Source organism: Callorhinchus milii, unplaced genomic scaffold (assembly GCF_018977255.1).
Source record: "Callorhinchus milii isolate IMCB2004 unplaced genomic scaffold, IMCB_Cmil_1.0 Scaffold2, whole genome shotgun sequence".
Taxonomy (NCBI): domain Eukaryota; kingdom Metazoa; phylum Chordata; class Chondrichthyes; order Chimaeriformes; family Callorhinchidae; genus Callorhinchus; species Callorhinchus milii.
In genome coordinates this window covers 36,575,719-36,602,348 of record NW_024704743.1, presented here as the reverse complement: position 1 = coordinate 36,602,348, position 26,630 = coordinate 36,575,719, and the positions used below count along the sequence as shown (strand labels likewise).

At 40.3% G+C, this 26,630-nt stretch overlaps 1 protein-coding gene across 1 annotated transcript in view; it reads right to left on the bottom strand.

Annotated features, from left to right (window-relative positions):
• The window catches only part of ulk4 (unc-51 like kinase 4), a 261,176-nt gene that overhangs the window by 220,447 nt on the left and 14,099 nt on the right, over positions 1-26,630 (bottom strand). The window contains exons 6-14 of the mRNA XM_042332045.1: positions 25,708-25,809; positions 24,291-24,374; positions 20,613-20,688; positions 18,664-18,762; positions 9,001-9,131; positions 7,994-8,063; positions 6,881-6,980; positions 4,270-4,374; positions 2,929-2,989 (exon numbers count right to left, since the gene is read on the bottom strand). Of these exons, the coding sequence (XP_042187979.1) occupies positions 2,929-2,989; positions 4,270-4,374; positions 6,881-6,980; positions 7,994-8,063; positions 9,001-9,131; positions 18,664-18,762; positions 20,613-20,688; positions 24,291-24,374; positions 25,708-25,809 (828 nt within the window). The remainder of the gene's footprint in view (positions 1-2,928; positions 2,990-4,269; positions 4,375-6,880; positions 6,981-7,993; positions 8,064-9,000; positions 9,132-18,663; positions 18,763-20,612; positions 20,689-24,290; positions 24,375-25,707; positions 25,810-26,630) is intronic.

The window sequence follows — 26,630 nt, the reverse complement described above, 5'->3', positions numbered from 1 at the left end:
CCCTGAACTGTTCTTTCTCCCCCACATCCGTGCCATGACCGGCACTGCCTACCACCACCTCCGCAACATTGCCAGACTCCGCCACTGCCTCACCCCTCAGGCTGCCGAACCCTTATCCGCACATTTGTCACATCAAGGCTCGATTACGGAAACTCCCTCTTCATCGGCCTTCCCAACTCTTCCCTTCACAAGTTGCAGATCATCCAAAATTCTGCAGCTCGTGTACTCTCGGCACCAGGCTCCGTGACCTCATCACTCCCACCCTCACCCGACTCCATTGGCTTCCCATCCCTCAGTGAATCGAATTTGAAATCCTCGTCCTCACTTTCAAGGCCATCCATGGCCTTGCCCCCTCCTACCTCTCTGACCTGCTGACTCCCTACCAACCTGCGCGCTCCCTCAGTTCAGCGGGCTCCGGCCTGCTCCATGTCTCCCACCTGACCCACCCTACCTCGGTGCCCGGGCTTTCAGCCTCTCTGCCCCCATACTCTGGAACTCCATCCCACAGTCCCTTCGCCTCGCTTCCTCCCTTGCCTCCTTCAAGGCCGGTCTCAAGACCCTTCTCTTCGATCTTGCCTTGGGTCGCCGTCCCACCTCTCTGTCTTCCTGCGCCCCTACACCACCCCTCCCCCATGCTCGGGCCCTGACATCTGACTGTTCAGCGCTTTGGGACATCCTCACGATGTGAAAGGCGCTCTATAACTGTAATTTTGCTGTTGTTGTTGCATGTGCCAATAACATAAGGTTATAGTATAAACTGAAATTGGATTTATTGATGGAATCGCTAACACTTATCTGAATAGATTGGAATATTTGGCATTTCAGCATTAAACTTCATGGGCTTGGGTATCTGCTCTAATAACAAAGCTCCTATCTTATCATGTACATTTTCTTATGGCATCGCTCAGATTTCAGATGACAAGTTCTAAAATACTTATGCAAGAGGAGATGCTCCCCATCTCCCAAAACCCCTGATAAAACAGTTTTGCACATTTGTCAATTGTTCTCATTTCATGGAATTTGAGCTCAAGCTGACAGTGGAGGACTGAAAGGGCACGGTATTGTCGAAGGTGTTGTCTTTCAGATGAGATACTAAATTGAGATCCCAACTGCCTGTTTAGGTGGACATCATAAATCCTATAAAATTGTTCAAAGAATTATGGTCAATAATCCACCAGATAAATTATCTATTTACTTCCTAGCCGTTTGTCAGACTTTACATGTGAAAGATGGCTGCTGTGATTGGCTACAAATATGAGGGATGAATGGATATAAGTATCAATAAAGAGCTTTTCTCTCCGGAGATGAGACTGTTTCGACCTGATAGAGATGTTTAAAATTATCAAAGAATTTGATAAGGTGGATGTTAAAAGGCTGTTTCTACTTGTTGATGAATCCAAAACAAATAGCCAATAACAGATCTAAAAGGGAGTTAGGAGGAACCTCTTTATTCATACAGTGGTGAGAATAGGGAACAAACTGCCAGAAGCAATGATTTAAAGCACAAAGCATCAATGGATTTAAGAGCAAACTAAATGAATACACACGGAAGAAAGAGGTAGAGGCGAATGAAAGAGGGAATAGGAGAGGTGAAGGTTCATGTGGAGTAGGAATATCAGCATTGAATGATTCATTTCCTTGCTGTCTATTTATAATACAACAACTACTAATCATAAACCTTGCATTTGATCTAGCGCCATTGAGATGTCTCAAAGGGCTACACAAGATTTTACTGTAAAGTGTAGTGACTGTGTATTTATAGGCAAACTAAACTTTATTCTAGGTAGAACTATATAAAATAAAACACCTCTGGTTCCTCGAAAATTCATAGAAAAATATATTACTCAACCTTGAACCAACACTTAACTCAAATAGGATAGTACAGTACTAAAGTGTATAGCGAAAGGGATTGGTATTAAACACCCGCCAAGCTCTAATAAACTTGTGGAACAGTCTAAATGGCTGAAATGCCTCCTCCTGTTTTCCTATGCTCATCAGTACTGATTAAATGAAGACCCCAGTGATCCAATAGTCACTTGTTTCACTCATACAAAAAGTGTAATTAAATAGTCATTTCAGACAGGCAGACAAACAAAAGCAGCTCCACAAAATTGGCTCAAGAACACGTCCTGTTTAATTACAGTTAATGATATAAGGCTAAACACTGAAGTTACCAACCAATTTCTTCTAATTATACTAACATACAAAACTATTTCACGCACAGTTGGCAAATTGTTCTGACATGTTTGATTAGTGTTTCTTAATACGATTAAATGAAGAAGGTGCAAAGCTTTGTAAATCCTGCATTAGCTTGTTAAATGCATTTGTCAATTAAATACTTAGCTCTTAGACACGGCAAAAGTGAAATGCGTTAATCCAGGAACACATTGTTACCCTTTTCACTGCAATAAAACTACAAACACAGAACACTATATGTTATTCACTTATAATTTAACTTTGTTTTGTAGTAAAGAATGAAATATCACTAATTATCATATAACTTATTGTGAACAACAAATAAATAAGCCTTGTATTTAATTCAGCACATAGAACATTGAAATATTTCAATGAATTTCACACATCATTTCTGTTAAGTGTAGTGACTGTATTAGAAGTGCAGTAGCCAATATGATGGTAGGAACTCTTATCTTAAAAAAACATTGTGCAAATGCTGAAGGTACAAGTTAGCACTTATAAATGGATCTTGAAAGCACAGACGGAAAGAGCAGGCAACATCATAACACAATGTTTTGGTTCTCACCAATTAAAAATCATTTCAATTTATACACTGATGGATTTTACCCATAATAATGACCCAAGGACAGTCAACAGAAGAATACACTAAAAATGAAGATATTGCATCTGCCAAAATGATTGGATTGATAGCATAAACTGAAATTGGATTCATTAATGGAATCTAACACTTACCTGAATAAGCTGGAACATTTAGCGTTTTAGAGTCAAACTTCAAGGGCATCTGCTTCAGTATCTGCAAATCAGACACATGGAGAAATACATTTAACAGCACAGTACATAGAAATAAAACTTAACATAAGATAGAATGGAATGCAAATTAGCCTAGAAACTGCAGTTTCTTTGGAAGTTTAACTAAGCTCAATATTTCGAGTACGCTTTCAAATTGCAGACACAAATTAAAAATAAAAGAGCTATCTAAATGCTGGCATAACTACTATTTTGGCTTTTAGATTTCAAGATTTCAGACAGATACAATAAAATTCACTTTTATATAATGCTTTTTAGGTATTGCTAACATGGTGTACTATTATTTTATTGATATATAAAATGATAATAATTACATGATAAACATTATAAAATTAGTTGATATATGTTGTACAGTACCTGTCAATCAATTTCTTCCCTGAATGCAGACTTGTGGCTCTATTTACCCCCCACCCCACTCACTGCTTCTCACCCATACATATGGTGTACATAAAACCTGAAACCAAATCAACAGTGGAACTCACGATGACCCAATCAATAAAATAAAGCACAGAAGCCTTGAAAATGCACCTAGTTGTCTCTCGTATTTTCCTCCTTCTTTGGTTTTGAAACCAACAACCCTAGCCAAGAGGGCTGGGGGCTACACTGTACACTGGCCTCCACTAATGTCACTCTGAAGCTGGTTTTAAGATGAGCAATTTAGAACAAGAGGCACTTTTCCCTTCTGTCTTGTTTGTTAACAAATATATGCCGTGCACTTTTCCCTACATTTCTCTACCTATTCGATTGTACACAAGCACTTTTATTGGTTACATATTTTTCTTGTAGCTTAATTACCCTCAAACAATCACAGAGAAATAAATACACTAGAAAATTACAGCTAAATATAGTAAAATTGACAGTCAAATATAGGAAAAACACACAGAAACCTAGTAACAAGGTACATGTTTGGATGTTTCTCATCTTAAAATCCCATTTTTTAAAAAAAAAATGTTTCATTATGTCGGAGAAGACCAGTGAGGCCCAGCCAAAATAAAAATAATCCTACACTAAATCTCTCATAAACTGTAATGGACTTATTCCCCAATATTTAACAAATATTTTTGTTATGTCAACTATATTATCAGGGCTCAGTTTATCCATCTATACCCTTTAGAATCTTGAATATTCCAATAATGATAAGTTTCTGTCCTCAACAATTCCTAAAATAAACACATATTTTCTAGAATTCAAACCTACTTTTTGAATAGCATTTCGTAGCTTGACTACAAAGCAAGTACATTTTTTGTGAAACCAATTTTCCATTACCTTGGGATTGTCCACAATAGGGGTCACTGTAAGATCAGCATCAGTGTATATAAGGCCTTTGATTTGTGAGTCTATATCCTGTTGATTGGTAAACAATGCTTCAAGCTGCAAAAGAGCAAAATGTTCTAGAACATAAAGGTTTCAAAGGGATAATCTTCCAATGACACAATTTCTCCACAATAAAGTGCAGATGACCAACAAACCTAATTTGAAAGCCCAGTTAAAAAAAAGTGGAAAAAACAGCTTCCCAATTAAGAATGAAGCGTAAGGATGTTCCAAATTACTGTACAATCTTAAATTTTAAAACAATGGTCTTAAGATAATAATAATAATCCTAATAATAATCCTTGCATTTGATATAGCGCTTTTCACGTCGGGAGGACGTCCCAAAGCGCTTCACAGAACACACTGTAAAGTGAATTGACTGTATATTTGTGGGCGAACGCGGCAGCCAATTGCGCACAGCAATGTCCCACAAACAGTCGTGGATTGAAAATGACCAATTTATTATTGTTTTTAGTTTTGGAGGGATTATTATTAGGCGTGTGGAGTAAGGAAACTTGCCCAAGGTTTCGCCCTGCCTGGAATTGAACTCAGGTCTCTAGCTTGCAAAGCGAGTGCTCAACCACTGAGCTACAGGACTCCAAGATGAAGATCATAAGAAATTTCAAAACTCTGGGATTCAACTGCAAAAATCAATTACAGGAGAGTGAAAGCACAAAGGATCTGTGAAACATGTTCTATATCCAACATGTCAGGTAAAGGAATTTCTTGTGCATACAGTCCAGCCCCATTATAACGCACTTCACTGTTGCATGAATTCCCTTATAATGCAGTTGAAATATGTACACTATTAATGGCGCAGGGATGCCAACTGGCTTTTCATACTAAAATAGCCATCTTCCAGCTCATTGGCTCCACGCCACTTCTCACACATTTAGAAGACCCAGAATTTGGAAAATGGTTGAATTCAGTCTTAACTGTAAAGCCAGTTTGCTTATGGAATAGAACTTGCAGAATCTCCAGCTTCAAAATTATGGTTGTATTTAAGAATTTTCAATGGGTGAAGACCTAAAAGCCTGGAGAGATGCAATTATCCAAACAAAAAGGTTGAAGAGTATGAAAAAAACTTATCGTGGTCATTGGCAATGGTTCAGACTCAACTGCAATGTATTTAAAGCTGGTAAGGGAGCAAATTGTATACAGCTGGAACGAAGCAGAAAAGCAGAAACCTGATAACACTTGAACTTTATTACCAGCACAGTTAAATAATCGTGACAATACGTCTCCTGGTTTCAGCTATAAAGAATATCTAACCAAGCAAGGGAGAAAAGAGGGGAGACAACACTCTTGCCTTGAGTTGTTCATCTGCTGCTCACATTTATTGTACTTTTTCTTTGAGCCACAAGAGTGCAGAAGAGAACTGTCAGACAGCTACATCTCTGTGATATATACAGTATGTGGTTTGTACTATCAGTTCAATTGAAGCTAAACAATTCTTGAAACTAGCCCTCTTATTGAAGCATCATCTATGGGAAAATGAGGCAAGAAATTCCATAATATCTAATAAAGCAGCATAAACAAATATCCTAATATTAGACAAAGCAAATATTATTAATTTACAAATCGATTTTAAATAAAATCCCCAGAAATATCTTACTCACAGACGAGACATTCTTAGTTGTAAACAAATACATTGCAGGGGATGATAGGCACGCCAGTATGGCATAGCCGTTGAAAGAAAGATTTATAGAAGTACGGTATTGTTGATCAGCATGTGAGATTTTGCTAGACTGTAATATTTTCACACATTAAGGAACCTACATACCACAAGTATTCTGCTTTCAACCCCATGGTGTCAACTATTTTCCAACCGAGAGAAAACAGTTATGGCTCAGAGTTTCTGATGGCAAATGACATTAACTACCAATACTCATCACTTTACCCTCCTAGTTTTTCATTTCTCATTTGGTTTTTATTATTGTAACTCACCTGATACTACTTTTCTAATCAATTCAACTGTGGCCCAATTTCATTTTGCCCCCTTCGCTCCCTACACTAAATACTTAATTACCTATCTACTTCCATCTCTCACAGATTCTTCTTATTTCAGCATTAATCCATTTCTTCAAATTCTGTTTATTTCCCTTATTATCTAGTCTAAAAATAAAAAAGTAACTGCCACAAATAAATCGTCTAAAGATGCACAATTTTTCATCTTCATGGTCTTACTCTACCTTACCTCTGTGACCTTCTAAAACTCTACCAACATGCCCATTTCTCTGCTCGGCAGGCACTGACCTGCTTCATGTCTCCTGTCCAGCATTGGCAGTCAGGCCTTAAGACTATCTGCTCTAACTCTCTGGAACTTCATCCCAGAGTCCCTTTGCCTCATCCTTCCCTTGCCTCCTTCAAAGTCTGTCTCAAGACACTTCCCACTTTGACACCATCTTCAATCAACCCACCTGCCCTCCTGGATTTTTTTTTAAAAAGCTTATGCCGTGTTTTTAACTGTAAGGCCAATTTATCCTGAAACTATCAAATACAAAAAATTGATCAGTAACAAACAAACAAACAAACAAGGCATTTGAAATGGTGCACTTTAATATACCTGCGGTAAAGTGGAGCCTTTCAATGGAGAATTCGGAACTGGATCGGCAACTATATTGTTCTTGTTTAAAGTAGAGCTTGATCTTGGTGATGGATGGGAGCTGTTCCAGATAGAAGAAGTATGAGCTGCATCTGTTTCTACATATCCTCTTACATAATTTTTGACCAAAGCCCAAAAGGTGCTTAGAATAGCTATAACATATCAAAGAAAAAGGACTGATGGCAAAACACAGTATCACACAATCTTAATGGCAATAAAATGTTCTGGCTGTTTAATAAAAAACAATCATTTACATTTATGTAATGCCTTGCATGTTGGGAGGACATCTTAAAGTGCTTCACACAGCTGGCTCAGAGCCCAAGAGGGGGTGTGTTGCCAAAAACACGATGAAAAAGATAGCCCTTAAGGTGGATTTTGAAATGTGGAGGGATGGGATAAGTCCAAGGGACCCCAGAATGGGGAGCAGAAGAATAATAATCCTTATATTTGATACAGCATCTTTCATGTTGGTAGGGGGTTTCAAAGCGCTTCACAGTAGATACTGTAAAGTGACATGACGGTGTGTATTTTGTGGGTGAACACATCAGCCAATAAAGTCCTCACCTTTAAGGCCATCCATGGCCTCGTCCCCTCCTACTTCTCTAACCTGCTGACTCCCTACCCACCTGCCCGCTCCCTCCGTTCATCGGTCTCCATGTCTCGCGCCCAACCCGCCCCTACCATCAGTGGCCGAGCTTTCAGCCTCTCTGCCCCCACACTCTGGAACTCCATCCCACGGTCCCTTCGCCTCGCTTCCTCCCTTGCCTCCTTCAAAGCCGGTCTCAAGACCCTTCTCTTCGATCATGCCTTCAGTCGCCCTCCCACCTCTGGAGAATTGTTGGCCAAGACACTGGGAGAAACTCCCTTCTCTCTTCGAATAGTGACATTGACCTTTAACAACCACCTGATCCAATAAGGGAAAATCAGGTAGGGAACATGAAGTAGTAGGGTTGCAGAAAGTCACAGAGGTAGGCTAGGATGAGAAATTGGAGGTTTTGAACATAGAACATAATATAACAATGGTTACTCTCAGTGTAATGCTGTGTATTTAAGGTGCACTTTCTACACACACACCTGAGTAGGAAGATGGATTCTTTGGAATTTATGTCAAGTGCACTCTTCGGCCTTAAATCAGCTGGATTTTCTGTAATATGGAATCAGAACCGATTAATCCTGATCTATAATATAATGATTAAAAGATCATATAAAAAAGTGTGAGAGCTGCCAGAATACCTGCCACCCCTGATAACGTCCACCCGAGGCCATGCTGATGGAGCATCTGTACTAGAGAGTTAGCTCAGACTACTTCACTATATTCTTAGAAATATTATGAAGATTGCAATTCCAATTGTCAAGTCAGTCAATGAATGAATGTATTTTAGAAAAAAACATTATATTTGTTAGAGCTACTTCACTAATGGACTCATTAAAAATAAGCACATTTATTATTATTATCGTCATCCTAATTGCACAAAACAGTCTTTTTGAAATGCTCATGGAAAGCAGTACAAAGCATGTCAACTCTGTGTAAAAAGATAATAGTTAAAAAGGGTATAATTATTTGGAGGTTTAAAATACATTTTTGGTCATTGTTCACTGATATCAAGATATGCTCTTCCTGTGAATTCAATATTGTTATTGGTGCAGTTTTTTTTTGGCCTCAGTATCAAATTGATTTTGCTGTTGCCCTTTTAGAATTGCCTGTGCTGTACACTAGCTGAGAGAACAGGCTGATGGCCTGTGCTCAAATACGCGCCATTGCCATTCTTTACCCTGCTGCCTAGAAATGAACAAAAGTTACTCCACTTAGTACTCTTTTCATTCCTTTTTTTTTCAAAATGTATCACCTATTCAGAATCAGCCTCCATCATCTTGGATGGCTGTTGAATGCATGAAAATTTAAAAGTGAACTGCATGGATGCTTGACTAAAATCAAATCAAAAGTATAGGGAAAAAGCAATGATTCTAAGATCCATTCATTATCTCACCTTTGAACATTTACAAACATTAATAATAAATTATAATAATGATAATTATTATAATAAATTAAATAGAAGCAGTACTTCTGAGTGTATTATTACCTATTTTGTATGATTTTGGTTGCCGATTGCTCTCAAGATGAACACTTGATGCTTGTATGCTTTCCTTTCCACCAGGCTCTCCCAGCTCACCAATGTTGAAGGATGAAACATTTTCATTCTTTTCATTGTTACTAACAAGAAAAATTAAATCAGGTACAAAGTGTATCTCTATATGAGTCATGGACAACCTTTTTGGTCAACTAATAATCATAGAAAAAACAAAATAGCATAGATTTATGCCATGAATCAAAAATATTCAATCAAAAAACATTTATTTTGCTGGTCAACCAAAGTGGGTGGCCATTATTGCTCTCTAATTGCTGGGGTTTTAAAAGACCTGCATAGACTCAGCTAACATTTGTTAATCTGCAGCTGCCTGTAAATAAAAGCTCATGTTACATCAGTCAGTCAACAGTGCAATCATAAGACTGGAAAATTCAACATTTCATGACAGATTGGATAATTATTTTCTTTCCCACCTTCCCCAACCTGTCCCATTCTGCCACCACCATCATAATGGTTTGGCCAGAAGATTTCTCTCTTCTGTTGCTTCTTCTGATCATGGAGAACGATAATCATTCTATTTGAATGGAGAATAGAGTTTAAATGCAGCTAGAAGTCCCACAAACAACCATCTGGGGATTGTTGGCCCAGACACATTTGAGGTTTTCACATTGGGATTAACTCCTGCTTTCTATATAATTACACACTATGGAGAAATACATGTAACTTTTCTATATGTAAGATGTAGAATGATAAAATCTGATTTTAAAGTATACACGAAAAACATGGACCTGCAAAATACTACAAAAGGAAGATCCCTTAGTACTGAATAGAGTTAATGTAATTCATTCATCTATGAACCTATTAAAAATATATGTGCCATCTTTTCATTAACTTGAATACTAATTGTGTGATGTGTGATGCATAGTTTCCTGGTGAATTTTAACACATGGTTCATTCACCAAAAATAGAATTGTGCAACACGAATTCATGAATGAAGAAATGAAACTTATTATGTGAATACATTGTGCATTGACAGGGACTTCATTAAATAGATACTCAATCTTGATGCAATAAAAAGGAAACCATATGAAAAAAAGGCCCAAGGCGCAAACAATAAGAGAAGCTATTAGCTCTGACACAAGGCCCTGATTATTTTTTGCTGTAAATTAGATATTTTGGAAGTAGCAATATTTGCAATCCATGATAATGGGTAGTTCAAATTAAAAACCCAAGCAATGTTAATAAAAGAGGGATTTGTTAAAAAAAAAATTGGGAATGCAGTGTTTCATGCAAGTGGCTATTCTTTAAATGCAGCCTAAATGTAAGCAATTCAACCACAGGGTTACATGTGAGTCATACACAGCATTCATACAACATACATGTCCAGGAGGACATCAATTAGATTTTGATATAGAACAGACTCCCACAGTAGTTTTTCTCTTTTAGCCTAATGCTTTGAAGCTAATGGCTGGATTCCAACTGCCATCCTAATTAAGGTTTGATAACTCACCACAGACCAAAAAGAATACATTTTGGACTGACCTGGCGCATTGTTAGAGCACACAGCTTACCACATTTACTGAATGAGCCAAGAGAAGCTATTTTTAAAAATATATATCAGTTAATGAATTAATCTAAGATTACATAATATAAATATATATATGTAATAATAATAATAATCCTCACATTTAATATAGCGCTTTTCATGTCTTCTAGATGTCTCAAAGCGCTTCACAGAATATACTGTAAAGTGAATTGACTGTATATTTGTGGGCGTAACATGGCAGCCAATTGCGCACAGCAGTGTCCCACAAACAGTCGTAGATTTAAAATGACCAATTTATTATTGTTTTTACTTTTATACGGCATCGACGGGGCTCCTCTGCTGGGCAGGAATGGAATTCTGGTTATCCCTGGACACCTCTTAAACCAGACAAAATGCCTGTCCCCAATGTGTCCGGCTTAACCAGCTTCACATATACACATACACATACATATATATAATAATAATCCTTGCATTTTCTATAGCGCCTATCACATATAACTGGGAGGGGAGGGATTTGAGGCAGCAGGTGATGAACTTCATCTGGTTGATTGTGGTTGAGAGGGAGGAGGGAGAAATGGGGGCAAAGGAGTGTAAGGAGGGGGGAGTGGCAGCAGCCGTTGCAGAGGGAGAAGGAAGTGTGGATGGTCTGGGTGGCGTGGAAAGTGACATGGGAGGGGAGGACGATGCAGCCAAGCAGATGTTTTCACCTACACGTAGAAATTTCAGAGACACTTAATAATAATAATCCTTGCATTTGATATAGCGCTTTTCACGTCGGGAGGACGTCCCAAAGCGCTTCACAGAACATACTGTAAAGTGAATTGACTGTATATTTGTGGGCGAACGCGGCAGCCAATTGCGCACAGCAATGTCCCACAAACAGTCGTAGATTTAAAACGACCAATTTATAATAATAATAATAATAATCCTTGCATTTGATATAGCGCTTTTCACGTCGGGAGGATGTCCCAAAGCGCTTCACAGAACATACTGTAAAGTGAATTGACTGTATAGTTGTGGGCGAACGCGGCAGCCAATTGCGCACAGCAATGTCCCACAAACAGTCGTAGATTTAAAATGACCAATTTATTATTGTTTTTGGTTTTGGAGGGATTATTATTAGGTGTGTGGCGTAAGGAAACTTGCCCAAGGTTTCGCCCTCTGCCTGGAATTGAACTCAGGTCTCGCGCTTGCAAAGCGAGTGCTTTAACCACTGAGCTACAGGACTCCACTTATTGGAATGGAATACACACTCTCTTCCTGGAGGGTCTATCCTGCTTACCTAATTCTGGAAAGCAATAGGAGCAGGGTGACAAGATATTGCAGATCCGCCTGGCTCAGGAACCGGACTACTGAGACCGCAAAAGAGGGCTGGATCGATTTTGATATTCCATTGCCAGGCATGTCACCTTGGAGCCAGTTCAGCCTGAAGGCCCCACTTACTCTCTCATCCTCAACCCCCGGAAGATTGCTGTGCACAAATTAACTGTTGCAATCACCCTCAAAATACAGTCACTACACTTGACACTTAATCGTGTTAAGTGTTTGGAGACGTTTTAGTAATGTGTTAAGTGCTATATCAAATGCAAATATTATTATACAGATATACATAAAAATTAGAAACAGATCTGTAGAACACAAAGAAAAACCTTTAGGTAATAAATGTATCACATTTTCTGTAAAGAATGCAAGCCATTGTCCCATTTTTGCTTATGAAGAACTATCTTTGAAGTGAATGTCTGCTCTTGTCTACTGCTTATCTAATCAGAGCATAAAGGGATTATTGAAGAACAGCTGTGAATAATACTAATAATCTTATGACCTTGGCTCAGTTCCAAGAGTCAGAAGCCTATCATGGACAGAATGGCAGTCAGTTTATAAAAAGTTTCAGAAAGAAAAGTATTCAGGCACACTTGCTTAAATCTATTGTTTTCTGCTAAATTCTGGTTGACTCAACAACAGTTCTGTCTGTGCCCCTGCGAATTATGTCAGTTTCCAGCAGCAACTCATCATTCTGGCATTCAGATGAACTCGAAAATACAAAGGATGAATTAAAATTCCCGGCCCTGAACCGCGCAGTTCTTTTAACAAGCATTGTTTTACACATACAGAATTAAATTGTATCGGTGCCTCATTGAAGTCATTTCCTTTTCATGTTGGTATTTAACATTAGAGGAAGAGGGAATGTCAGGAATGTTTGTTTCCAGCAAAATACCACATCCTTAATGATAACTATTGTAGCTTTAATCTTTAATCTGGCAATAACAACGCTGTCAGGAAAAGTTTTCAAACTCGATGGATTTTTAAGAAAACACTGAAATGGAAATAAAGCTTTGAACATAAATTTAAAAGGTTGCAAACACATTTTTTAATGAAACGTGAAGGAACCATTTTATTATTATAAATAAAATCTTTCATTTAAATTCCATTAATTTGTGAATTATAAGCCAAAATGTAACGATACTTATCTTGTAATGATAACCTGTGCCCATAATTATTGAAATAATCAAAAAAGCACATTTTTGGGAAAGTACTGTCAATTTGCTTAGCAACAGGGAAAACTCTATTGTAAAGTTTGCTTAGCAACACAGAATGGTATATTATCCTGGCAACGCTAAAGGGCATGTTATGACAACAGAGCCTGAGTAAGCCCACAGACTTCACTGAGTGTGCGACTGCAGTGCAGCTTACAATAACCCTTCTTTGACTCACCATCCTCTGCATCTGAGAACAATTGAAAAACAGATAGCAACTCTTACATGACACAACTTTTTAAATCAATAGCACAAGCTAAACTGCCAAGTAAGGAATACACTTTTCTCCTCAATCAAAACGTCTCCATCATTTAGCATTCCATCAAGTAAACACATTGGAATCGGGTCAACTCATTGAGGCAGTCTGCAGTCGTCCAAGTTCCTGAGCCATTCGGGTCAGCAGCTGGAATGGCTGGACTTGGAAGGGCAAACTAATGGGAGCAATGCGAGCCGGGATTAATCTCACTCTGTTCCTGTTAACCCTGCAAGACAAAATCCTTTCAGGCAGGGTGATTCCAGCTGGACAAGCAGCAGGAAGCTTGCCAGACAATGCTCTCGATATAATAATAATAATCCTTGTATCTGATATAGCGCTTTTCACGTCTTCTAGAAGTCTCAAAGTGCTTCACAGAATATGCTGTAAAGTGAATTGACTATATATTTGTGGCCAAAACACGGCAGCCAATTGCTCGATGGCAAGCTATGCTGTTTCAGCCGGTTAAATTCCAGCAGTACCCTCTGGTACCTGCCTAAACAACAACCCTCCCCACTCCAGCAAAAAAAGTAACTGTAAGACACTACACTACAAAATACTCAGCACATTTAAATAAATCTTATAACACACCCAATTACTGTAGCTTTATTTTCTCATTCAAAACATTGATCGTATAACTGGGAAGAATATTGTCATTTACACCTGGCCTCTACTGTTCTCTTCACAGAAATGCACCTGGTTACCATGTCAGACATTACTTCCTTATTTTCAACCTCAATTAAGCATTGACAAGAAACAAAACGTTCCAGAAATACTATGATGTGGAACGATTCATAAATTTGAAGTTATATATCCTGGTATTGGATAATTGTGGGAAACTACAATACTATAACACACAGACGTTGTGGATTCATAAAATCCCTGTCAGGTGTGTGATCAGCATTTCTCACTGTTTCTCACAGTGGAGTCCAGTAGCTCAGTGGTTAGAGCACTCGCTTTGCAAGCGAGAGACCTGAGTTCAATTCTAGGCAGGGCGAAACCTTGGGCAAGTTTCCTTACTCCACACACCTAATAATAATCCCTCCAAAACAAAAAAAACAATAATAAATTGGTCATTTTCAATCTACGACTGTTTGTGGGACATTGCTGTGCGCAATTGGCTGCCACGTTCGCCCACAAATATACACTCAATTCACTTTACAGTGTGTTCTGTGAAGCGCTTTGGGACGTCCTCCCAACGTGAAAAGTGCTATATCAAATGCAAGGATTATTATTATTAGTATTTTACGTATAGAGAGCCAGCTAGCATCCTGCACTAAAAATGACCAACTTCTGAGCTATGAGCTCAACCTATAGAAAAGTGCGTCCACAATTTTCCTGCAGAATCTGCTATAAACACCCACCTCCGCTTCAAACCTGTGAATAATAATAATCCTTGCACTTTATATAGTGCCTTATCACGTCTTTGAGACATCTCAAAGCACTTCACAGAATATACTGTAAAGTGAATTACCTGTATATTTTGTGGGCGAAACGCAGTGAAAATGCAGTGTTAGGGGTCTGCGTGCTGCTGCCGGCTGTTTATTCAACTCTACTACTACTTCTGTTTGACCGAGCCTTCAGCTCCCCTCTCGACTCTCTTCCCCCTCCTCGCTCCCTCCCTTCCCTCCCCTCACCCTGACCATTTCCCCCCTCCTCGCTCTCTCCCCTCCCCTGACCATTTCCCCCCTGCTCGGGTCATGACCCAACTGTGCAGCGCCTTGGGACGTCCTCCTGACGTGAAAGGCGCTTTATAAATGGAATCTTGTTGTTGTTGTTGTTGTTGTGGGCAGAGCGGCTCAACCGGGAAATGGGCTTCGCTCATCCGAAGGCCCCGCTGTTATCTGTGTGTTTCCCTCTCTTCTGTATGTGTATGCCTGTCTGTGAATGTCTCTATGTGAGTGTGTATGTCTCTATCTAATCTCTCCTGTGTGTGTTTTTTGGGAGTGTCTCTATGTAAGTATGTGTGTGTGTGTCTCTCTCTATGTCTGTGAGTATGTGTCTTTCTGTGTCTGTGGGTGTCTCCCTCTGTTCGCGAGTGTGTCTCTCTCTGTGTCTTTGAGTATGTGTCTTCGTGTCTGTGGGTGTGTCTCTCTGTGAGTGTATCTCTCTGTCTGTGATTGTGTGTCTATGAATTTGTGTGTCTCTCTCTATGTGTTCAGTGGTGGCCCCAAGAGGCAGGAGATGGTGACCTCCTGGAGCCCTGTGGTCAGGACACTGGCGAGCAATGTTGAGTGTTTGTAGGATCTCCACCAGCTATTCTGCGCTGGTGTTTCCACCCTCCCTCCCCAACGCCCGAGTGGGCCACACAGTTTGTTAAAGAAAGCATTAATAATTTTTCTTAATAATGTCAAATTTCCCCGCAATTTTTGGCAAATATTTTTGCAATTTTCTACTGGTCATTTCCTGTGCACACAACGCAAGAACAATTATTTGCATTTATATAGTGCCTGTCACATCATGCCGGGAGGAGCCCTGAGATGCTGGACACTCAAGGGTTTGCACAATACATAACCAAATCTACTAGCAAAACCAGATTAGGTTGTATATGGGCACTTGCTGCACACATATATAGTCATTGTATATGCAGAGCACAAGAGGTCAGCTGCAGGTTTACAGGGCGCCAACTTTATAAGTAAATCTGCAGTATAATTAACTGTTAATAGCAGTTCAGTGGATTGTGTATGATGAATAGGCAATACCTCTGCAGCTGTAATTGGTTCTGAGAAGCTTAAGAAAGCACATAGAATCACATTCCTTTCTCCCTTACAAATTGAACAAATCTGAATAATAATAAGGGCCACAATGTATTTCATCCTCTACAGAATCTGAAAAGAACTCCACACTTTGCACTTTGACAGGCAGCATTTATAGAATTATGGTACCACGGTATTCACTGAATATGAAGTTATTCTTCACATCCGGGACAAATTATTTTACAAATAAAATTCTTGTTTCCCTGATGAACTTTTCTTTGTTGGGTAAAAAATCTGGAACTTGCTGCCTGAAGCAAGGTTTAGAGCTTTGGCTTGCAGGTTAGCATGAACTGAGTGGGAAGAATCCACGCTCCCCAGTGACCAGTCTACCGCCCCAAGTCCTTCCAATCAGGCAGGTTGGCTAGTCTGTTCATTAGTAATGCCTGAACTGTGTTCGTCCAAGAGCAAAGTTTATATTAAAAATAGTATTGTTCCGGTTCCTGATCATTGAACCTGCTCGATTTCACATGTGCAATCAGCAGACAAGGATAGAATGGAGCTAGCTGCAATTTCCTTGTCATACATCAACAACAACAATAAAATTACATTTGTATAGTGCCTTTCATGACGGGAGGATGTCCGAAGGCGCTGGTCAGTCAGTGTTTCGGCTCCGAGCTGGGGGTCGGGATTGGGGAGGGTGCAGGGCAGGGGAGGAAGGAGGGTGATCGAAAGCAAAGTCGAAGAGGATGGTCTTGAGATGGATCTTGAAGGAGGCAAGGGAAGGGGCGAAGCAGAGGGACTGCTGGATGGAGTTCAAGAGGGTGGGTGCAGAGTGGTGCCCCCAATGGTGGGGCGGGCAAGGCGGGGGAAGTGAAGCAGCCTATAGCCCGCTGAGTGAAAGGAGCAGGCAGGATGGTAGGGATTTAGGAGTTTTCAGAGGTAGGGGGGGGAGCAAGGCCTGTAGGGTGCGGTAGAGGACACAGGCTGCAGAGTTCTGGATGATCTGCGGCTATGGTGGGAGGAGTTGGGGAGGCCGACAAACAAGGAGTTTGCATAGTCAAGTCTCGATGTTATGCAAGTGTGTATGAGGGTTTCGGTGGCCTGCGGTGTGAGAAAGTGGCGGAGACGAGCAATGTTGCGGAGGTAGAGAAAGGCAGAGCGGGTCATGGCACGGATGTGGGGTAGAAAGGTTAGTTGAGGGTCAAACAAGATGCCAAGGTTCCGGACTGACTTAGTAAGGTGGAGTGTGCAACCATGGATGGTGATGCTGTCAGAGCATGAGGTGAGGAGGTGCTGACGGAGCCAATCAGGAGAGTCTCGGACTTGTTGACGTTCAACTGAAAAAGTTAAAAAGTTAACTCTTATCCAGGATTTGATGTCTGACAGACATTCTGTCAAGACAGCAGTGGTCCTGGAGTCAAGGGTGGAAGCAGAAAAGTATAGTTTGGGGTCATCCGCATACATGTGGAAGTTGATCCCATGTCTGCGGATGATGACACCAAGAGGGAGCATATAGATATTGAAGAAGAGGGGACCAAGGACAGGGCCCTAAAGAATGCTGCACAAGACGGTCCGAGAAGCTAGAGGAGAAATCATTTGTGGAGATGAAGTGGAGGTGGTGTGAGAGGTACGATCTGAAACATTCAAGGACAGAACTGTGAAGGTTGATGTGAGAGGAAAAGTGGTGGATGAGGATAGAGTGGTCAATGGTGTCGAAGGCAGCAGAGAGGTCAAGGAGGACGAGGAGACAGAGGGAGCCCTGTTCGCAGATGGACAGAATGTCATTTGTCACTTTAACCAGGGCTGTTTCTGTGCTGTGGCCGACATGAAAACCTGATTGGAGGGATTCGTGGAGGGAGTGGTGGGAGAGGAAGGAGCGAAGCAACGAATCGTTCCAGAACCTTGGAGAGGAAAGGGAGGTTGGAGAAGGGGCGGCAGTTTGAGGGCAGTGATGGGTTCAGGGAGAGTTTTTTAAGGATAGGAGTGATAACTGTCATTTTTAAGGGGTGGGAATGGTACCAGTGGACAGGGAGAGGTTTATGATGTCTGTGAGTAGACGGGCAAGGAGGTGGAGCTGGGAGATAAGGAGAGGGGTAGGGATGGGGTTGAGGGAGCAGGTGGTTTGTTTCATGATATAGTCAAACAAACAGTTTCATGAAATGTTATAGTGAAACAACCTACTAACATTCAACAATTACTTGCATTTACATGATGCCCTCCACACAGGATAGAGTCTCAGAGCGCTGTACAAGGATAGGACCCCATCCCAAGAAGAAGAGGGAGGTGACCATAGGTGTAGTCTAGCCCCACATGTTAAGATTAGTGATGTGCATAAGTGCTTGGCGTACGGAACCACAATCCTCATTAATCATCAATTTTAGCAGATTATGAGAGAAAAAAAGTAAAGAATTTATTTCCAATGTGGGTGGGGGAGGGGGGAGGAAACATAGACCAGTGATGTAAGGAGTCACATTAGAAATCTTTGTATATTCAACCAGTTTTGTTGATGCATCTAATCTCTTATTATATATAACCTGTATTGTGAATTTGCTCCTTTTTTTCAACGGTAATGTTTTCATGAGGTGCTTGCATAATAATGTTAAAATAATATTGTCCTCCTTTACTGACCTTGAGTTATTGCTGTTATTATCATCACTGGCGATCACTTCATTTCCGGCAAATGCACCTTTCCAGAAAGGATGCTGCAGAAGGCCTTTCCAGTCCAGTCTTTCAAATGAAATACAAAATCTCAGTTAATTATCAAACACAAATATCAATTTGAAATATACAAATTTCACAAATCCGTATCATTTGAACACTCAATAAAAGTAATAATTTAATCTTGAAATTATTTATTTCTAAAACATATCAACAATAAACATGGGAAAGGGAGCCACTAAGTATAAAATGCTCATCCAGTGCTGCACTTTAACCGAGTGGGACTGGTTGGAATCACCGGCAGGTCTGAAAAGTCTGCCCTGTTAAACTAAATACAGCTGATCTGGGAGATGCTCTGACTGAACTGTTTTCAACAAGGATACAAATCCACACAATTTTAACTTTATCAGAGATGATTCTTTGCTGAGAAACAATTTAGCAATTTGTCCTCTTTTTTAAAAAAAATTCAGACAATTCATTTTGGCACATGAGTGAGCCCTTGCAAATTTAAAATTATAAACAGTTTATAGTCTGGGTTGCTGTTCATTAATATTCAGAAGAAATTGCTCTCGTTTAATATTGCATGCAGTAATCCTATTAAATTGCATTTATTAAAGTCAATATGGATTGGAACGCAAATCTGACTTCTTCGTCTGAAAATATGTTGACATGGTAACTGTAGAATACTTTAGAAGATTCACATCCTGCAGTAAACTGTTGCCCTCAACCAAACAGATCCCACTTCCCTCTATGCTGGTAATTTTTTTGTTCTTGCCTCAGAAAATATTTGAAAAAGATATGTTTGTAGGTCGTATTATTCAAGCAAAAGTAATTTTAATAATTATTATTAAAAGTAATTTTGCATAAAAGCATTGAAGACCTCAGAGTATACAAAATGTTACTCTAGTAAAAAAAAATCCAATTTAACAATGAAAGAAAGGTCAAAAAGCCCAGATATATTGCAAAGTTCTTAAACAGATACTGCCCCTAAGGTCATTTTCTCTTGTGGGATGAACAATTGCTTTTTCTTTCAGGTCATTGAATCAATAAAGAAGAACATTACCACAATTATACCATCCTATATCATCCATATGGATAATTAATAGTAAAATATGCTGCATTGCTCTACTGTCATCTGAGCTTAAATTAAATTGGTGTCCAGAATCTGATCTGGCCCTGGAAAGATTGAACAGATTCCAGAATCAATACAACAAACAATATCAACAATTTCATCTTTTTCTTTGATTATCTCAAGTGTAGAAATTATTTGAAGAAAGATGCTAGCCCTGGTAAGAAAGGAAGGGCACGGTCAGTATAAAATAGTGTAATCAACATATATGCAAACTAGTCAAGTTGCTATTTCTGAAATCACCAGTGAAGTCAGGAAAGAGTGAGTTCAGAAAAAATAATTATATTGGTTGGCAGATAAGGCCATGCTGCAGTTGAAGGTAAATCATGTGAAATGTTGTGGTGTTATTTTGTTTTGTTTGCTTAAATATTGGTAAACATTACGTTAATGTCTACACATATTTACAAGTATCCCTTTATTAGGGAAACAGCATCACTTAATACATCTGGAAATCAATCCCAAACAAACCCCTAAAAATATGCAAGATTGAATTCAGCAGTATGCTAAGCGGTCACAGATTGTTTTAGGCAAAGGTCCAAGGTAAAGGAAGACAATTTGTTTTAAAATACACACACAAACATTCTGTAATCATGTTCAAAAATGTGTTGCAATAATATCCTCAGATTGCCAGCACGAACTAGAAGTTAGATTTGCGAAGAGTTTTGAGATGCCTCTCGACATGAAAGGTGCTATAAAATGTAAGCAGTGGTTGTTGTTTAGGAAGAGAATTTTCCCAAAAATCTGTTGCATATAAAAATTTGAGATTTCTCAAAAACTTTAACTCTTTTACCTTTTTGAGGGGTCTTTCTGAAGCAGGCTTTGAATTAGACTGAGAAACTCAAGAGGTTTAATTGTGCCAGCTGAACCTGGAAGATACAACAAATTGGTGAAAGATTGCATCAATTGGTCCATACTGTCGACTACAATTTCTACCATTGAATTTTCAGCAAGGCCGACCAATGACATTTGGATCATGAAAGGGATTTTTTTTCTTTACTAGTAATTGTATCAGTAAATCTGATATTCCCCCAAAAATCTGCGATACAAGATCTGATGACTGAGCTATACGGAAATCCATCCAGAAACATTCCCTGAAAGAAACACTTAAAAGAAATAGAAATACAAATTGTCCTTTCAGTCATCCTTCAAAACACATGATACTTCACATGCCAGAAAAAAATATGCCTAATCTAAGTTAGGGAAAACAAAGTTTCTTTTAATACTGAAATTCCTTTAAAACTGCAATGAAAACCACATGAATCTTTCCTGAATTTAAGAATAATAATCCTTATGTTTGGAATAGCATTTTTCACATCAGGAGGATATCCCAAAGTACTTCAGAGACTGTGAAGTTGTTTTGTGGGCAAATGTGGCAGCCAATTTTGTGCACAACAATGTCCCAAAACGCCCATGTAAAGTGAATGGCTAATTTTATCTGGGGAATTGTTGGCCACGCGAACCGTGAAGAACTCCCTTCTCTTTTCAAATAATGCCATAAGATCTTTACTATCCACCTGAACAAGTAGACAAGGCCTCAGTTTAACAGCTTTCCTGAAGAATGGCATTTCCAACAATCCAGCAAACCACAGCACTACAGTAGAGTGTCATTTTAGATTATACAAGTTTCAGTTCTGAGGTGGGGCTAAAACCCACAATCCTCTGACTCAGAGGCAAAAGTGCTTCCAACTGATCCTGCCTTTTAACTGTTTACTGACCATAGAAGGCGCTCACCATGAGCTGTAAGAGACCTGTTTTTTTTACTCTTATTAAAAGAAAAGGAATCTTAATGAAGTTAAAAAGTTATCATCAAATTGAACCACATTTTATATTCTAAAAACACATACTGGAGTCTCATTTGAAATACAGGGGTATTTTCAGGAGGAGAAATGCTAATTTGTGCCGATTTCTTGAACTGAATGGTTGTATTGGGTCCAGTGATTTATAAAAGCAAAAAGGCTGTAGAGCAAAACTGCCAGCTAGCATTGTTCGCACTTGGCATCTTTCACAAATCACTGACCCCAAACTGACCTTTCAGAACCACCGAAAATTAGCACAATCATTTTTGCTGACGCTTTTTTGTGTCAACTGTCTGACACATGCAGAAACCCATCACCATGCTTGAGTATCCAAACCAAACTGAGAATTCCATGTATCTCACCTATACATGGAAATCCCAGAGATAGATTGTTGGAATGCAATGTGGGCTCTCTCCCTGGAGGACACATCCTGCTTACCGAATTCTCTGGAAAGTATTAGGCGCAGGTTGGCAAGATCCAAGGCTTTGGGACCCCAGAGTGTGCGTTGGAGTCTAACCACAACAACAACAACAACAACAAGATTCCATTTATAGAGCGCCTTTCACGTCAGGAGGACGTCCCAAGGCGCTGCACAGTTGGGTCATGACCCGAGCAGGGGGGAAATGGTCAGGGTGAGGGGAGGGAAGGGAGGGAGAGAGGAGGGGGAAATGGTCAGGGTGAGGGGAGGGAAGGGAGGGAGCGAGGAGGAGGAAGAGAGTCGAGAGGGGAGCTGAAGGCACGGTCAAAGAGAAAGGTTTTGAGACCGGCCTTGAAGGAGGAAAGGGAGGAAGCAAGGCGAAGGCACTGGGGGATGGAGTTCCAGAGCCTCGGGGCTGAGAGGCTGAAGGCCCGACCACCGATAGTAGGGCGGTTGGGGCGGGGGACGTGGAGCAGACCGGAGCCAGAGGAACGGAGGGTACGGGCAGGTAGGTAGGGGGATAGTAGGTTGGAGAGGTAGGAGGGAGCAAGGCCGTGAATGGCCTTGTAGGTGAGGATGAGGATCTTGAAATCAATCCTCTGGGGGATGGGGAGCCAGTGGAGGCGAGCGAGGGTGGGAGTGATGTGGTCCCGAAGCCTGGTGCGGGACAGTACACGAGCTGCAGAGTTCTGAATGACCTGCAGCTTGTGGAGGGAGGTGGCGGGAAGGCCGGCGAGGAGAGAGTTCCCATAGTCCAGCCTTGAGGTGACAAAGGCGTGAACCAGGGTTTCAGCAGCGTGAGGGGTGAGGTAGTGCCGTAATCTGGCGATATTCCGGAGGTGATGGAAGGCGGTGCCAGTTGTGGTGCGGATGTGAGGGAGAAAGGACAGCTCAGGGTCGAACAAAACGCCGAGGTTCCTGACTGGCTTTGAGAGGTGGAGAGTGCAGCCTTGGATGCTGATGGTGTCAGCGCCTGAGGTGCGGAGGCGCTGACGTGAGCCAATCAGGAGGGCCTCGGTTTTTTGCACGTTGAGCTGAAGAAAGTTGTCTCTCGTCCAGGACTCGATGTCGGACAGGCAGGCTGTCAGGACATCGGTGGTCGTGGAGTTGAGAGTAGAGGAGGAAAGGTAGAGTTGGGTGTCATCCGCATACATGTGGAAGTTAACCCCATGTTTGCGGATGATGTCACCAAGGGGGAGCATATAGAGGGTGAAGAGGAGGGGACCGAGGACAGAGCCCTGAGGGACACCACATGAGACAGTACGGGGGGTGGAGGAGAAGCCATTCGTTGAGACGAAGTGAAGACGGTGGGAAAGGTAAGAGCTAAACCATTCAAGGACAGTGCCTTGAAGGTTGAGGTGGGAGGACAAGCGGTGGAGTAGGATAGCGTGGTCGACCGTATCGAATGCTGCCGATAGGTCGAGGAGGACGAGGAGACAGAGGGAGCCCTGGTCACAGATGGTCAGGATGTCATTGGTGACCTTGACCAGGGCAGTTTCTGTGCTATGAGCAGCACGGAAACCTGACTGAAGGGGTTCAAAAAGAGAATGGGTGGAGAGGAAAGAGCGCAGTTGGGAGGCGACAACTCTTTCCAAGACCTTGGAGAGAAAGGGGAGGTTGGAGATGGGCCGGTAGCTTGATAGCTGCGACGCATCAAGGGAGGGTTTTTTCAGGGTGGGCGTGATGATGGCAGTTTTTAATGGAATGGGGACAGAGCCAGAGGAGAGGGACAGGTTTATGATGTCAGTGATGTGTGGGGCAAGAAAATGGAGCTGGGAGATAAGGAGTGGAGTGGGGATGGGGTCAAGGGAGCAGGTGGTTGGTTTTAGGGATAGGATGAGTTCAGTGACAGAGGGTGGGGAAACGGGTACGAAGGTGTGTAGGGGAGGATGGGTAGGAGTCGGAGTGTGGGAGGGAAGGGGTGGGTGGTGGGTGGAAGTTGGAGGGGAAGTGACCGCGGAGCGGATTCCCTTGATCTTGGAGATCTTAACCAGCTGAAACTGCATAGTTTGCCATTGATAGCACAGTCCGGCAAGCTTTCCTGTGGCTTGCCCAGTTAGGACCATCCTGTCCAATGGGCTTTTGCTTGCAGGAATAACAGGAGTTGAGTGGGATGATTCTCTACCCCACTGACTGGTCTGGCCCCTCCACGTGCTGCTGACCCTGTCATCAACAGTGCCTTTTCTTAAGTGGAGTATAATGATGGAAAATAATAATTTATTGATTCTCTCAATATCCTGGAAAACCACTGTACCTTTGGCCTTGGGTGGCGGTGGATCTTCATGCAAAATCTTCTCACGTAATTCAGAGAGGTTTTCTGCAAAAAATGGCGGTTTTCCTGAATGAACAACAAAGCAACATTAAAATAAAGTTATTTTTTTTTTCTAAATTTAAACTATTCTTTCTAGTGAGCATTTATACTATATAGTGGGCAATAGTTAGTGGCTTGCAATAATACCAATTGCTTTTAAATCGTGAATCTGAAAGGAATCTACCAGCTTTTTATTGATGACCAACAATATGAGTCGAAATCCAAACTTTGAAAAGCATGCTCCACTGAACTAGTCTTACTGGAACCTCAGAAGTATAGACTTGCTGAAGTGTGATACTGTCTGATTACAACCATCTGTCAGAAATGACTTTGACCATCACATGTATGTTATATTTGATGGAGAATTTTGAGATCTGTATTAACAGGCTTTACAGACAGAGACAAAAGATGCAAGTAAAAGGAAATATAATGCTGCAGAACTCAAAAATTTTCAGATGTTAATTTTGAAAGGAAGGTGCCACAATGCAATCTATAAATACCGGGAAATTAAGAAAATCTTTATTTTTGGATCCTAGATTTATTTTGTGCAGTTTGGATTACTACGAGAAGTTCATGAAAAGTGAACAATTAAATTAAACAATTAAATTAAATTAAACAATGAGATACACAATAGGAATAAAACATACATAACAATATTATACTAAAAGTAATTATAATCATTCTTGCATTTGATATAGTATCTTATCACATCGTCAAGATGTTTCAAAGTGCCTTGCAGGATATATTGCAAAGTGGTGTGACTATGTGTATTTTATGAGCAAACGCCACAGGCAATGTCCCACAAACAGCCATGGAATAAACGGCCAATTGTTGGCAAGGACATTGGGAGAAATTCCTTTCTCATTTCATTATTACTATGGGTTCTTTGACATCCATCTGGAGAGGCAGACAGGACTTTGGTTTATTGACTCATCCAAAGGATAGCACCTCTGACAATGCAGCACACCCCCAGCACTGCACTGGAGTGTCAGCCAAGACTATATGAGTTTCAAGTTCCGTTGTGGGTTTGAAGCCTTCCAATTGAGCCAAGTTGTCACACAATAGCAGTATAGAAATTTTAATTGAGGCACCTCCTTATAATTGTCTTAAGAGTAGCAATAGCAGAAACCTGAGAACAGTTTAATTACCTATCCTTCTTTGCTAGGTGGACAGAAATCTTTCATTGAAAATACAATTATCAATCTATCACATGAACACCATTCATTCTCACTCAAAGAAAAATGAGAAGCTGCTAGTTCTTTGGCAAAGTTATACACTGACAGATGCTCACAATCAAATGTTTCAAGTGGTCATGGTGATAGAGGAAAATAATTAGGAAATGAATGCTTTTAACACCAACCTGCAGACATCTCATACAGGACACAACCCAAAGACCAAAAATCGCTGGCCTTAGAAAAATCTTCACCCTTCAAAATTTCTGGAGCCATGTACATTAAAGACCCTAATGGAAAGTGTGTATCAAGTGAAGAATAAACATAAACAAATCAATTAACAGATTAATAAAGAATCATGCCAAGTTCAGTTTTAGTTTCTATAACTGCTATTAATATTTTTAACATAGCTTTCAGAAAAAGTAGAAGAAACAAATATACCATCTATATTTCATTTTTTTCTCATGCAATTTTGACCAGAATTCTAATGCCCACTTTTTGTTATTTGGCCTTCTGAGTATAATGGATTTAAACAGAATTTAAACATTACAAAATTTGAAAGTACATTTCTAATAAATTATAATTTATTAAATAAATAAAATAAATGAAATCCAAAACAGATTCCATATTTATTAATGAAATATTAATGAAATATTTTCAAAGATCTATATGATTGAATGAGCGTAATTTTGTATTGAATTGTATGTCATGTTTCAATGTGAAGGAACCTCTAGAACACTCTTCCTATATTCTTCCGCCTTGTCACCTCTTTACTAGTCTTCAGATCGCATTTGAAGACATTCCTCTTCAATTGTCACCCAAACTTTCTCTCTGACTCAGTCAAACAATGCCATTCACAGAATATGCAGCTCAGAAACAGGCCATTTGGCCCATAATAATAATCCTTGTATTTGATATAACGCTTTTCCACTTTTCAAGTTTCGAAGCGCTTCACAAAATATACTGTAAAGTAAATTCACTGTATATTTGTGCAAAACGCAGCAGCCAATTGCGCACAGCAGTGTCCCACAAACAGTCATGGACTGAAATGACCAATTTATTATTCTTTTTTTATTGAGGGATATCAAGCATGTGGAATAAGGAAACTTGC